This window comes from Mya arenaria, chromosome 5 (genome assembly GCF_026914265.1).
Source record: "Mya arenaria isolate MELC-2E11 chromosome 5, ASM2691426v1".
NCBI lineage: Eukaryota > Metazoa > Mollusca > Bivalvia > Myida > Myidae > Mya > Mya arenaria.
The window spans coordinates 6037473-6053076 of NC_069126.1; the positions used below are offsets into that span (position 1 = coordinate 6037473).

Below are 15604 nucleotides of genomic sequence, written 5' to 3' on the forward strand. Positions count from 1 at the left end.
TTCCTACCCGGAAGTGGAGTGTGACGTCAGTATCAGGCCATTTCTGTTTACATTCTGGCACAGTTTACACATGAGTAATAGTCATCCGTTGGTTGACAGGTAAAAATCGATTTTGAAATCATTTTCGAAGAATAGAATCAACATCGTTGCGAACTAGAACACCACTTGTTATTGTCCAGGTATGTATGGATGAGAATTATCAGTTTAGTATTGTATAAACTACAAAAAATCAAAACGTTTCGTTTATGTCATCTTCTGAAGTGAAACTGTTAAGGATGTTAAAAATATTAAAGCGAAACTAGAGCTCTGAATTATGTTATTTTCATGACTTGTTATTTATCTTGTTCGCATCACACAAGAATTTATGCTTTGACAATTTTAAGGTAAGTAATTATATAAATAATTGGCACTATAATGATGATCAGATGATTTCAGTGTCCAAAACAAGCACAAGCTACATGTATACTTTATAGCTTGCTGACATTCAGGATTTTATTTACAATGTAGTCCACCTAAATGGATGTCTGAGAGTCTTTTGACATTGTTTTTTGTACGTGGCAACTGGGAGTAAGATTACTGATTATTGTATTATTGGTCCCAGGTGGCAGACTCGAGAAAGCGTTACAGGGATACATAAAAAATGTCAAAATGATTTAAAAGTATCCCTGAACGCTCTTTATTGTTGCTAGATTTTTTACAGCTTGTATACCTTAAAAAAAATCCTTTTGCAGTTGGTATTGTGGCTACATAGGAGATATTATGTTAGTTAGTTGACATGTTGGGTTGTATCGCTTTAAGTTGGTTACATAAAGTCCATCTCACAGGAGATGGGACATTGATGAATACAAATATATTGAAGTTTAGCTGTGATATCTCTTGAGTAAGAATATGTGACTGGACAAAAACCAACACAGTGTTTAACAGACATGCTTTTCATTTGCAGGTGATAGCCAAAAAGATTTAGTGTATATTTTTAAGACAAAGTTAAAATTTATTTATAAGTTGGTATGGCAAGGCAGATGTTTGTAACAGATAGATATGTTTGTGTTTTAGAAGCTAGACAACCGTTTCACATCATGTCGAAGCAAGGATATGTTTACAGCAGTACCCCGAACCAAGCAATCTATATTCCTCCAGGACAGGGGGTAGGTTTCGAATATTTGTCTCTATCTGTATAGGTGTTCAAACAAACACATTTGATCATTATTGTTATAATTCGAGGGGTGAAAGCGAAAAGGTTCTATCTGCTTCTTTATTTAATGTCACTTAGAACCTTTTTGCATTCACCCTTCGAATTGAGCATTTTATATAACATGTTTGACAAAAGGTTTTGAACACCAAATTTTGAAAGTTACACAAGTGAGCAAGTATTAAATGGAGATATAATTTTATTTGGAAGCTGCATTTGGAATCATAAAGTTAATTGTTACTTGCTATTAAGTGTTCTATCTTCATGCAAAAAAAAAAATACTTTGGAGGAAGTTTTATAGACATTTTTGCCTGGCTATTTAAATAATGAATCTCATTTTTAGTAAAATCCATGGCATACGTGGATTTGTTAGAAAAGAGAATTTTTGGTTTTGAAACAGCATTATTTGGTTAGTAAGGTAGGTAAGGTTGTTTTTTATGACCACCAGAGAAGCTAAAAACACTTCTAGGTTGTGGGTATTTTGAAAAGTGGCTTTGGTAACACCAAACAAACAATTTATTAATTTTGCTACCTGTATTTCAGACAAATGTAGTAATCGCACAGCAGCAGCCCAATGTGGTAACCAGGTCTTCTGTAAGTATGTTCACTATTTAAAGCTGCACTTCCACAGATTGAACGATTTGACAATTTTTTTATTTTTTGTCTTGGAACGAGCCAATTTTTGCGAAAATCCATGGAAACCAGTTATAAAAGACTGCTGACAAAAAATTAGATCGCAGATATTTATATTCATATTTTAAGTTCAAAAAATGATATTTTAGGCATTTTTATTAAACCGTGAATAACGGTTTAAGCCATAAAACATTAATTTTCAAACGGAAATATGATCTGCGATCTGATTTTTTGTCAGCAATCTTATATCACTGGTTTGCAGATATTTATGCAAAAATTTGCTCTTTCCAAGACAAAAAATAAAAAAGTTGTAAAAATGGTATATCTGTGGGAGTGCAACTTTAAACGTGCAAAGATGTATATAAAAATCTATAATAATCTGTTTCACAATTAACATGACTCTGGTTGTCATTTAACCATTTGATTATCCAGTGAAGAAATTATATTTTGTCTATAAATAATGGCACATGGTTGTTTAATCCAATAGTTTACTTTGACCATCTCTGAAAAAAACTCTGACAATTGGCCAAGCGTGGCTAGATGCCTGATCATGTCATATTTGGTGTTTTTTTGGTACAAAATGTATGGTGATGATGATTACCCGGTACTGTTCAGTGAGTGAAATATAATAAAAAAAAAATATACTGTACTGCTGAAAGTGTATATAATATATATTATATAATGAAATGTAAGATGAAAAACATCAATGGTTCAGTCTTAAACTAAAGTGAACTCAGATTTATGAGATATTTTCAACAATTTGACATGGTCTTATATCTTTCAAAAATATTTCATGATTAATACTTAAAACATAACTTAAGGATCAATTACATGAAAGAATGTGAACTGAAGGACAGAATATTTTCATATCCTACAGCATGGCTTATTTGGTCAGTTGGGTCGGGAACTGAACAACCTCGGCAGAACCATCAGTCGCGAGGTGGACTGGACAGCTGCAGAGATCAACAAAAGTCTTGCCACAACCGCACAGGGGAGGGTGCTTGTAAGTTAAGATTGGTTAAGATAGGGTATGATATTCTGACAAGTTTTATTCTGGGTTCACTGGTTGGTATGAGATAGGTTTTGAAACAAAAGCTTTGCCTGGAAATTTAACTCAAGTTGTTCTTTTTCTTAATTTGCAGTTAAAACAGTAATATGATTTCTGAAAGTCAACTTACTATTCAACGGAATGTTCAGATAGTTACAACATGTTTTCTTATGCATTTTGCTAAGAAACTGTGTATTTATGTATTTATTCCCTCCCTTTCTGTTTCAGCCATTGTTCCAGACTGGTAACCAACTCCAGTTGGTTTCCCGGGTGACGGGACGCAGTCTAGAGATTCTCCAGGGGCCTTCAGGGCTTATGCTGGATGGGCTGGGTCAGGATCATGCGCCCAATGGTAGGTAGATCTTTATGTAGGAGATCAATTTTCCTGCAGGTTGCTCTCAAATTATGTTTTTAACAGCTTGGGTTTGAATATTCATGTGGTAATGTCAAACTAATGGGAGCATTTCATCTTCGTTACAATTTGGAAATTATTTAAGTGTCACATTTCCATTGTTTTGCTATGTATTTATGTGAACTAAATTTCAGCCAGTATTATTTAAAGTCAAAGATAAAAAATCTATCAGTTTCACTTAGGATGTCCCGATAGACTCAAGATTTTTGAATTTACAAGCAAGAACCTTCAATGAAACGAACCCAAGGGGTTTATGTTATGTAAAATTGATTAAAACTGCTAAAACCTATGGAGTGATATTTGTTACAATTTGGTACTGAATTAAGCATCTAACATATGCTTTTATAAATGAGAAAGAATAATTGAGGATAAATCAATTTGTTTGTTTGAAAAATAATTATTACTGTTTTTGTCGCAAGTTCAGACATATACTTTTTGTAAAACCAATAAATCACTTTTTGGTAATTACATGGTTTGGTTACATTTTACTGATGAGAGCCAGTAGCAATATTCAATATAAGGCCTATCCTTATACTTAGACACCTCTCAGTGATTCCACTCAGTCTATTGGCCAGCTACTTTTACCGTCCAATCAAAAACTCAGATTCTGCTCTTTAATTTGAAATAAATATAAGTTGGTTATTGTTATTAAGTGGCGGTTCCGTGGTCTAGTGGTAACACACTTGACTATAAATCCAGGGGTCTCAGGTTCGATTCCCCGTCACATCACTAAAAAATACTAATCGTCTTCCGGGAGGGACATTAAATGGGGGTGCCGTGTGACAGTGCTATTCACTGGTGCACTTTAAAAACCAGGATAGCTCTAACCATGGTTACATTCTGTCTGTGCACTATGCTCCAAAAACCTAAAATGACTAACAATCTTAACGGAGCACTTGCTGAATGGGCAAGGCCCAAGTGCGAGTATAAATAAGCTTACACACACACGTTGGTTATTGAATACGATTCCAGGGGCCAGTATTCAATAACCACCTAAGAGGTCTAAGATTATTACTTAGTGCTTTGATTGGATTGTAAAATGAATTAGCCAATAGACTGAATGGAATCACCAAGGCATATCCAAGGATGTCGAATTTGGCCCCAGATCGCATGTATTTAAATAGTTTAACAAGATTACACATTGAATATAAGAGTTAAAAAATTTAATACCTTTTCAGCTGTGTGGACTGTAGTGAACGAGGGAAACAACCAGGTCCGCCTTCATAACAACAACAACTACCTAACCGTCGTCAACGGCAACACCATGGTCATAAACATGGTAAGAGTGAGAGATAAAGAGTAAAGGAAAGCTATTCGTTATTGTGAAATTCTTGTTTCCCTATCCAGTGATAAGTCCTTAGTGTTCTCGCACTAGCATTTCTACCTCATCATTTTCTAACATTTTTCATCATCTATTTCAGCCACCTGGTCAGATGCACGGAGTTGAGACGAAGTTCCAGCTGTACGAGCGTGGAGCGTTTGTGCACCTCGAGTCTATGAAGGAACGGGGCCGGCACTTGGGGATCCTCCCTGGGGGTCAGCTGAAACCTGCTCTGGCCACGGGAAAAGAGGATCACTCCATGTTCGGAGTCAGACTGATTGTAAGTTACATTTTGTAGTCTAGCTTGCTTAGGACTTCTGTGAGATCGTGATCTGCTGAATTTAACTGTAAATATACAATGATTCTCCCAGGATTATGTTTAAAATGATTGCATGCATAGTATAAATTTTATTAAAGGTGCATTCTTACTCCCAAATAAGAATTTCGGTAAATTAAAACAATTGTTTTAATTGTGGAACAGTTTATTTGGGAGTAAGAGTGCATCTTAAAGTACATTTACTTACATATAACTATGCATGTATATTTTCAGTATTCCCCATATGCTGCAACCGGTGGGAAATAAGATGGCCATCAACTTCTGAAAACCCAATATTTAAGTGATGTTTCTTCATCCTGCGCCATTATAACCTGGATGACCTGTCACTGGACCAGAGGGTCACAAGATACAATAAAATTCTCTCCTTTTTAAAGCACCATTTTCCAGTGAACACAGAATCTAGGTGAAATCCAGAAAACAATCGTTTATAATTATGAATATATGGTTTACATGCTGCTGTGTTTTTACAATACAGATCACTTCTTTCTGTTATTTTATTTTATTAACAGTTTAATGATTATAGATCTGTGTGTAGAAGGTTCGGTTTGTGTGTTTTTTAGTTATATTTTGAATGGACTCCCCTCTTGATTACATCATTTGATGTGTGCCATAGATTTCATGGAAACACTTACTGTACATAGCCAGTAAGCTCAAGTTATTTATTTTTTAAAATAAAAAATATCTAATAATTCCAACCTAAAAATAACAATGCCAAAAATGTGGATTTTTTTTTTCACATTTTTGCATCATAATTTTTATATTTTATAATATTAAAAAAATATATCAGTTAAAAAATAATAATTTGATAAAGTTTGAAAATCCAGTGCCAGTGGTACAGTTCTCACAAACTTTTTCCCATTTTTCCATTATTCAGTGTGATTTTTATAAAAAAATAATTAAGAAAAAAACATTAAAAAGGTGCTCTATTGATATACATGTATACAAGTATATTGACTTGATTATTCAATGATTGTATGTTGTTGTTGATTTTTAAATCTACAAACGTTTAAGTTTCATTTTAAATAAAAAAGATAACTAAATTAATCTTTATCTTCCAGTTCGTTTCATTTTTTATCCTAATTTTGTCCATTGTATTATTTTTATTTTTTTTATATAAAAAAGGCTGATTTTGTTGAATTTTTCTAACCAATATTCCTGTGATATTATTGATCGATCATAACAAACAAAAATTATTATATTAATAATACCATGTTCAAAATGCGATGTTCAGTATTTTCAACTTGATCATGCTTTATTCATGTTCCTGTTAATACATTTTTCTTTTTGCTTCCATAATCACATGTTATAATATATTAATTATTAATAAAAAAATATCTTGCAATGTCTTTGTCAGCAGCTATTTGGGTTATGATATAGTCAAACCTTGTTGGCTCGAAATTTCGATGGACCAGAAAAATTAACTCGGGAATGCTTACATTCAGTAGAAAGAAATCGGTCCTTTACATTCAGTTTTAGCCACTGAGAAAATCAAGCCAGACAAATTTGAGCTAACGGGGTTAGACTGTATATGGGCTGATTGTTCAGCTATTTGTTCAAGTTAACAAAGTTGTTAACAGCATCGTTCTTAGCTTTTAAAGCGTTACTGCTCTGAAAGTTTTATGGATGCACTTGTGATCTGCAGTTATTTTAACAATATTTTAGTCAACTATTTCAGCTGTTACTTGTTTTATTTAGATTTATGTACATATCCTCAAATAGTTCACATTTAAAAGTTAACAATGATTTCGTTAACAACGTTATTAACTTAAAGGAAGTTCTGAACAATCGGCCAAATGTATGCCTGTGACTAATTTACGCTCAAGTTTCCCATGTATTGTTATTGATTTTCTGCCGGCTTACTAAAGCATTCATTTTGGACTTAAAAAGTTATTCAAGATGTTTTTATAAAGTTCAGTACACATAGTATGGGCGGGCTCATTTTATTAATGCTTATATTGTAAGATTATGATCACTTTTTTCGAAATATGATTTCTGAGTAGTCCTAATATCTTTTTCAAGTTTTTATTTAATTTGTGATACGGAAACATATATACTGAAATTCATGATCTAACAGTATTTTGTTGTATGTCGTTGATGAGACGCCTCCAATGTTACCAAAGTGAAAGTATAACTTAATAGTGCATAAATCACAGCATAGCAAGACCCATAACTCTTGATTTAATAAATTTTGAGTTATCTCCCTTGATGTACTGAGAACAATGGAAGCGCGTTGACATCCCCTTGTGGTGTAATCAGGGATGTGATTTGTCCGCGGATTCGCGGAATTCCGCGGATCTTATGGCCCCAGATACCCCCCCCCCCCCCCCGAAAAAAAAAACCTGATTTTTTTTTATTTGGTTGCTTTCAGTTGTTTAAGTTAATATTCAAGTTCGCTTCAAATTTAAAGTCAAGAGAGCCCTCAAAAGTGCTTCTAAAAGACATTTTTATTCTACAGCAGTGCGCTTTTGACCCCAAGAGCGCCCAATAAACCCATGGCCGAAAATGTTTCAGCCCTCCAGCTGCCAGGTCAATCACATCCCTGGGTGTTCCTGTTTTGATACTGCAGTATAAGAAGTCTTTACATGTTCTACACTATGTCAAGCAGTATAACCCAGCACAGCACAGCACACTTCACAGCTAGTACAGCATAACATCATACAGTACTTTCCTTTGACACAGTACAGTACAGCTCGGCAAAGCATAACACAGTACAGTACTGCACACATAGTGCAGCACTGGACAACACAGTACTGAACAGTACAGTACAGAATAACATAACACATTACTGAACACGAGCATGTAGTTTGCAGTACAGTGCTGGATGCCGTTAAAGATTACACATATAAATAAATAGCAATTTGTCCGACGTGATGATTTTTTGAGCGACGGACATTTGTATTGGTTTTAAAAACAATGAATCAAAACTCTGTCTAAATTACCCGTAAAGAAAAGACTTGTTGTACATTCATCAAACATTAAGACGTTTCACCGGCTTCAATTGTTATTGTGGAATTAAAGCAGAACGTTTCGACCTTCAAACTAGAGCTAAAAAGGATCTTTGGTCAAGCATGCTTCGTTCCAGTGGAAAATGATGTCGCAAAGAGAGCATGTGATGAGGACATATTTTGAATTCTGTCTTTAGCAGATGGAGCTTCGACAAAATTTGTTTTATTTATTTAAGTTTATGAAGGTCTGTCCGCGCCTATTGGCGGCCGCCGATTATGGCTTGACCCCGCCGTGACGCCATCACGGTTTTAATTGTGTTTAAATGCCATAAGTGATAAGAGATAGAAATGACATCATTCAGTCATTGGCAGACTTGAAGAAACAGTGAGATACAAGAGATCCGGGTGCGATACCCTCACTGTTGCGAAGGGACCTCTTGGTCATACATGTACTCGGTTTAAAGCAAAGATACACGGGTTAACACTATTCTAGGTTGAACTAGTACTGCATACCCCATGCAATATTTCACAAAAATTTCAATACCTTAAATACCTTTATTTGACAAGCGCTAGGCAAGGATGCTACTGGTATCATATTTTAACGGCTTAAATTTCTGTTTGACGCGGCCGAGGTTTGAACCCACGACCGTCTACCACCCGAAATGAACGCTCTACCACTGAGCTATCGATGCGGCTTCAACAGAGACTAGCAGGATGTCTCTAAATAAGGTAGCCCTTTATTGTCACATATATGTACGAACATGCATGCACGCACACATGCCCGCACGCATGCACGCACGCACCCACGAACACACACATTGAATTTCCTATACCGACTGTTGAACCCGTATTCAATGAATGGAACATTGTTCCAACAGATAACCAGGCCATACTTTTCATGCCAGACGTAAAAATAAATGCCATCTTAAATTCGTCCAACTTATAAAACATTAATGCAGTATGTTCTAGTACACACTTTATATTTGTTGCAAAAAGCACGAAAATGCGACGTGCATACTTATACACAAAAGCTTGAGAAAACTAAATGGCAGTACATAAACGTGATTTAATAGGCAATTATTCATGATAGTGTTCGTTCATCGTCTTTACCCTTTTCAACTGTCTTTGTCGCTGACTTTCGCTTACCCCACAATATATCATTTTCACAATTAGGCAAATGGGTTTCATTTGTGTGCGCCTGTGAGCCAAGGGAGAAAACTGCTTTTCCAATTTGAACTAAAGCGGAAGTCGGATGACTCATGTTTAATTTTTCACCTGTGCACATGCGCAGTTAAATCAAATTTAATGGCGATCATGTTTACATATTTGAGGAACCCCACGTAAACCTGAAGTTATGTAACAAATAGACAAGGATCGGCAATAATTTCGTTAATTTACCTTATTTTGTTAAAGACAGAATCCCTCACATCACACTTACTTGGTTCAGGTGTGCACAGGTAAGACATGACAATGTTTGAAAAGTTCACTTCCGACTTCCGCCATTTTACCTGTATACTGATGATTTTTTTAAATTCCTGCTCTTTTCTACAGGAGCATCGGCTACTAAAACCATGCCTCCATACCACCGTAGCGTGCAATTGTTTAATTAACATTTAATAAAAAATAATAATGGTTCATTATAAAATCATTAAAATTTTCACAATTTTCCTCAAAAAGATATTGAATATTATAATGTTTTCAAAATTGGTTGTTTTGCCGATTATTGCCGGTACACAGGCATACACAGGGGACAGAAGCATACTATTTTATGTTATCCTAGCCGTTACATGTATATTCTATATGAATATCATAATATTTGCAAGGGAAACATTAAAATAGCTTGCTTCTGTCCTTTGTGCAGACATACACAGTCATGTCAGGACACAGAATGGAAGTGTTCTGAATAAGTTTCAGTTGCACAGTCTTGAATATTTAATTAACTGACCAACTACATGTTTTATTTATCCAACTTAAAATTCCCTTATAAATTCCAAATTTCAAACAGCCCAATTGCCAAATTTATTTAGTATTATTTTCCTAAGTGAACATGTACAGGAATGGTGGTACGGTGAAACAGGTTGTTGTATCAATGGTAAGGAACAGAAATTCAATGAAAAAATACAGCATACCGGTATCAGGTTGAATACAATGTATGTGCATTTAGAATTAAATGCTCAATCAATTGCCAGAATCTAGACTAGAATGTACAAGATTGATCTGTGAATAAAATTACGATGCATTATTTAAAAGTTATTGTTTTAACTTAACATTTGAGTTTTAACAAAACGGTGCTGTGAAACATTTACAATTGAGACAATCCTGTCATCGATGGTGCTGTATTTATTTGAAAAGATTTGGATAAAAGTTTGTTTGACAGTCTTTAGTAAACTTATAAAAATGATTGATATGCATGTAATGCTACTTTTCACGTCATTGACACCAGATTAAAGATATAGAGTTTAACTTAGACAATGAAGTTGTGTCACTTCCGATAATCCTGTGTGTGAGCTTACATAATTAACATGTGTTGAAACAATTTGATAACAATTTCAGTGAGGCAAGATGCAGTACTACGACAGTAAATCCCAGCTGGACAACATGAGTGATGTCGACTCGCAGGCTGCATCCGCATTTGAGATGCGACCATGGCCGTCCCACTACTCATCCCAGATTTCTATAACGCCCAGCTACAAGAGCTACCTCTCTGCGTACACCCCATCACAGGTCTCCTCATTCTACATCCTTCCAGTTACTGCGGATACTCCTGACCAGAGACGACGTCCAGAACACAACTGGGGAATGGCGTTCTGTTCACTGCTTATCAACCCCATTTTTGGTATAGCTGCAATTTTGTTGGCAGGTAAGCTTGAGAAGTGAGCAATGAGCACATTACTGATTCATAGGTTTATCAATTTTTTTGCAGGAGAGACAAACCACTAAGTGTTTGTAACATGTGCTACAAATTCGTGTTGGTGTTGTCATGGAAGTGACTGAAACTAAAAGGTTTCTTAAAAACAATACAGTAAAATATTTTCAACATAAGAACGATATATGTTAACATAAAACAAGTTCAACATCTCCTTACTAAAATGCGGATTAAGTTATGCTCTAATTATGTTTTTAAAAGACTGACTTAAGTTTAAAAAAGTCTAAATATATGTATTTTCGTACTTTCAGAAATGTCAAAGGAATATTTCAACAAGAAGGAATACATTCAAGCCTCGAAGTACGGCTCCTATGCAAAAGGCACCGCGATGGGCGGCATCATCGTCACCATCATCTTGATTGTCCTGATCATCGCACAAGCCATAAATTACCATTTAAAGTTTAACTACTGAAAGTGCTACAGCATGTTAGTCCATATTAGTATGTGTTTTAACTTGTATCATTCCTTTTGTATATAAGACAGACTTTTTATTTTAAGTTCAAGGCTCTGAATATTGTAAGTTTATAAAATTGGAATTGTTTTAAACATAAGCTCAAGTCTATAAGGTACTAAATACTGTATCTTCATAGGTTATGAGCATAACAGAGTTGAAATCCTGGGTTTTAGGCCAGACAAAATATTTTTTTTGTTTCCATCCAGGGACACAGGGTCTGTCAGTCAATTGATTTGTTTATATTTAGTTCCAAAGAAATACAGATCAAAGGTTATTTATTTATAATATTCATATCTTGGTTATATCATGTCAAGAATATTTCTCTCACTTTTAGCAACAAAATTATTTGAGGTCATAATGTCAAATGAAAATTCTGTATTGTTAAATGATAAAAATGTTAACTCGATTGCATTTAAGGTAGGTGGTTTAATTTAGAGCAAAATGTGAAAACGATTCCATAGCAAAGTCAAGATATATTTTTATCATTCCAAAACCTATAAATTCAGAGACGGTGCGTTTGTATATAATATATATGTTTCATTTATATAATCATATAAACATTTGTATATTATCTCTTTTTTATCTCTTGTATATATAGAGACATGTACATTCTTGGTTTTACACAAATTTTTGTCTGTACAGGCAACTAAGTTGCAATATTTTATATGTTATTTTTTAAAATCTTTTTTATGTTATATAGCATTCCACAACACATTGCTTTTTGGAACTACAACACTGTGCATTGAACATGTATATCCATGGGTGATTTTGAACGGTTTAGCAAGGCTGCTTTATAAAGATACAAAGCAGCCAAATGTATAAAACCAGTTAAGTTTTTGGTTTGGTTAAAGTTATCCAAAATGTTTATTGATTGGTCAATATTTTTTCCAATAACTACTACTAACCAATCAAATCGTTCTAATGAGTAATGTTGTTTTCCAATTGGCTGCTGATGTTTGGGGGACACTTTTGTCTTCCATTTTTTTTTTAAAGTACCAGATAAGTGAGTCAAGTGAATTTGTTAAATTGTAAAAGATTCTTTGTTGTTTTTTTAAAGAAATTCCAGACGGATTTTTCATTTTTGATTTTTTTTCTTCTGTTTCTAATGAAAACAGTACATAGATTGATTTTATTGTTACTAAGTGTTAAATGCTCAAGTTCCATGAACATAATTGTGAGGCATGAGGCCCTAATTGAAGTTATTTATTGCAAAACTTAATTTAAAATCTACCTATTGATTATATATATATATATATATATATATATATATATATATACATTGAAAGCTTAATGAAGAAAAACATCAGGACAAAATAGCTCTCAGGGCCTATAATAAGGAAGTCAGTGAATGGAATATTGCAGCTAATCGATGAAAGTGTCCTAGTTTTTTGCAACAACATTAAAGTTTGTCTTTAAGACACAGTTGTGTACAATAATTTGAAACTGAATGGACCTGAAAGTTTATTTTAATGATCCATGAGGACGGCCCTGTTTTTTGCAATAACATTGAAGTTTTTCTAAAAGACACAGTTTTGTACAATATTTTGAATTTAAATTAAATGGACCTAAAAGTTTATTTAATTTCTCAGGATAATAACCAGTTGATGTATATGCTATCTTTTTATGGATAAGGTTGTGGTTAATATATATAGACTTTAGGAAACATGTACAATGTTCGTTCAACTGTGTCATTGAAATTCAATGATGACTCATTATCTACTTGTTTTAAACACATAATGTATATTAACACAGGACAATATTTAGATCTGTTAACAAACATTAAATCATTCCTGCTCATATTTGAATTGATATAGACTACATTGTGTAACAATTATATATACTTTTTCTTGCCTGATTCTATGGAAGTATACAGCACTAGAATGCATTTCTCATATTCTTTAGACAGTTTTGGCCGTTATGTTAAAATAGTGTTTTTCAGACACATATCATATTGGTCATTTTGAACAAGAAATTAAAAAAAATATGAGTGTTCATAATATTTTTTTCAATCATTTTTCAAATTTATTTGGTCTTTTCTACCCATTTTAATTAATAGTTGTGTTTAACATATATAAATGTAAGTAAGTTCACTTATTTGTAAATACTTGAGGAAAAAATATTTTTATAGATAATTATTTTACCAACTATTTCAAAACATATCACTTGATCATTCCTACGTAACTCATATTTGATATAAGATATAAAAAAGTATAAAATAATGTTTGTTTTATTGATTACAACAATCAAATGCAGACCTTCCAGTGGCCCTAAAATTATGTTAAAAATTCTTGTTTTTTTGCAGATTTGTTAAATTTCCTAAAAATCTTTCAAAATTCTAAAGAGGCTCTACTTTGCCATTGAAATTCGTTATCTTTTTCCCCTCCGACTCAAAGGTTTCAGGTATGGAATACTGTTTCGACCTTGTCCGTCTCTTCATGATTATCATTTCGTCCGTCCAGATGGACGTCCATCCGTCTATCTTTGGAACACATAGAGATATTATATTTGGTCCAATCTTCATGAAACTTCATCTGAATGTTTTCCTTGATGAACACTTCAATTCATGGGTCATAGGTCATGTGTTAATAAAGGTCACTAGGTCAAATCTAAGCAGTCAAAAATTAGGTCATAATGTCATTTTTTTTTAATCTTTGAAACACACTTGATGCATTAGATTTGGTCGATTATTTAATAAACTTAATCAGAATGTTTCCCCTTGATGAACTCTTGGACTAATTTAAAACTGGGTCACATATTATCAAAAATAAGGTAACTAGGTCAAATCTTAGATTTTTTTGTCTGGAACCATGTAACTGCTCAGATTATGTTAAAACTTAGACAGAATATATACCTTGGTGAAATCTCACCGTATTTTAAAAGTGGGTCAGATGGGGTCAAACACTTTAGTTGGTCAAATCTTAAAAATAAATAAAATCTAGAGGCATATATATCTGGTAAAATATTTATCAAATTGATTGTTTACACTGTGGTCAGAATGTTCCTCTTGATGTAATCTTGGTAGACTCTAAAAGTTGGTCACATGGGGTCAGAAGATAGATCGTTAGGTCAAATCTTAAAGAAAATTTGTTAACGAACAGAGGCATTATATCCGCTTGGATCTTAGTGAACCTTATTCCAAAAAATCTCTTGACTTAGTTGGAAACTATTTTTTTTTTGTCACGTGGGGTCAAAGACGAGGTCACTTGGTCCTATCTCAGAAAACCCTTGGGAACACTCTAGAGGTTATATTTTTGCAATACTTCTGGTCTAATATTCATGTTATTCAATCAGGATGCCTTTATGAATTATTTTATTAGTTCGAAACTGGGTAACGTGGTGTCAAAATCTAGGTCACTAGGTCAATTCTAAATGCTACACTATATACCGTATTCCTTTATTTCAAACAGTTACTTATAATCAAATATCCAATTTTCAAGAGTCCATCATTCTACAGCCATTTTGCATATTTCGGTTGGAATATTTCACCAACACGGCATTACCATGCCATCCACTTTTCCTAATCTGGCGGGGGATATCAATTCAATGAATTTGCTTAATTCATTTCCTTTCAAGGGTATATTTTACCAAATACTGACACTTTTGAATGTTTAAATATGGTTCTTTCAATTATTGTAATTTTCAAAGGTTTCCTACACCCACCGCTCCCTTCCCATTTAAAATGTTGAAACAATCTTACAAGAAATAAACAACTTTCGCATGTTGACTGCTCACTTGTGTATATGCGCAGATAATAAAAACATGATTTCTGGGTGCTTGTTCTTGGAACAGCCGTCATTTTCCTTACTAGCCACAAACTACAGTCAGAATAGCCCTAAAATGAGCCAAATTTATCCCCAGAATCAGCTGGAAAGTACATGTATGGCAATGGCTTGTGCACACTCTGCCCACAGTGAACTTTTAACTACTTTTTCGCCGGATTTTTCTAGGAAAAAAATACGGGTTATAAAATGGCGAAAAAAAGGTGGGCAGGCCGGCGGTTGTTAAGTCAATAGTTTTTTATCCAATGTTACGAAACTTTTTCAGAATACTTGTCTACATGTTCTCCAGAAAATTGGTGAATATGGGTCACCTCAGGTCAAAAACTAGGTCATTAGGTCACATCTTAGGAAGTTTTAATTTCATGTTTTAAAGTCGATAGTTTCTCCAATCGTATGAAACTTTGTTTAAATACTGGTTATGTTGTCTTGGACATTTATGCATGTGGAGAAAAGATTTCATTTTTTATTAAGAAACAATTAATGTATTTTTAATATACAAATGTTATATTATTTCGTAGGATTTAAACACACTAAGTTAATGAAAAATAACATGATTAATA

General features: G+C 33.8%; 2 protein-coding genes across 2 annotated transcripts; both read left to right on the forward strand.

The window, feature by feature from the left end:
* Positions 1 to 38: 38 nt before the first annotated feature.
* LOC128234523 (uncharacterized) lies at positions 39 to 6050 on the forward strand. Its single transcript, XM_052948782.1, has 8 exons — positions 39 to 179; positions 1054 to 1145; positions 1733 to 1783; positions 2700 to 2825; positions 3099 to 3222; positions 4461 to 4561; positions 4704 to 4883; positions 5154 to 6050. The coding sequence occupies exons 2-8, from the start codon at positions 1077 to 1079 to the stop codon at positions 5184 to 5186; spliced, it is 684 nt and encodes a 227-aa protein (XP_052804742.1). The 5' UTR covers positions 39 to 179; positions 1054 to 1076; the 3' UTR covers positions 5187 to 6050.
* Positions 6051 to 9159: 3109 nt separating this feature from the next.
* On the forward strand, positions 9160 to 12144 carry LOC128235373 (uncharacterized). Its single transcript, XM_052950184.1, has 3 exons — positions 9160 to 9342; positions 10439 to 10745; positions 11063 to 12144. Exons 2-3 carry the CDS (start codon positions 10448 to 10450, stop codon positions 11221 to 11223), a joined length of 459 nt encoding a protein of 152 aa, XP_052806144.1. The 5' UTR covers positions 9160 to 9342; positions 10439 to 10447; the 3' UTR covers positions 11224 to 12144.
* Positions 12145 to 15604: the final 3460 nt, after the last annotated feature.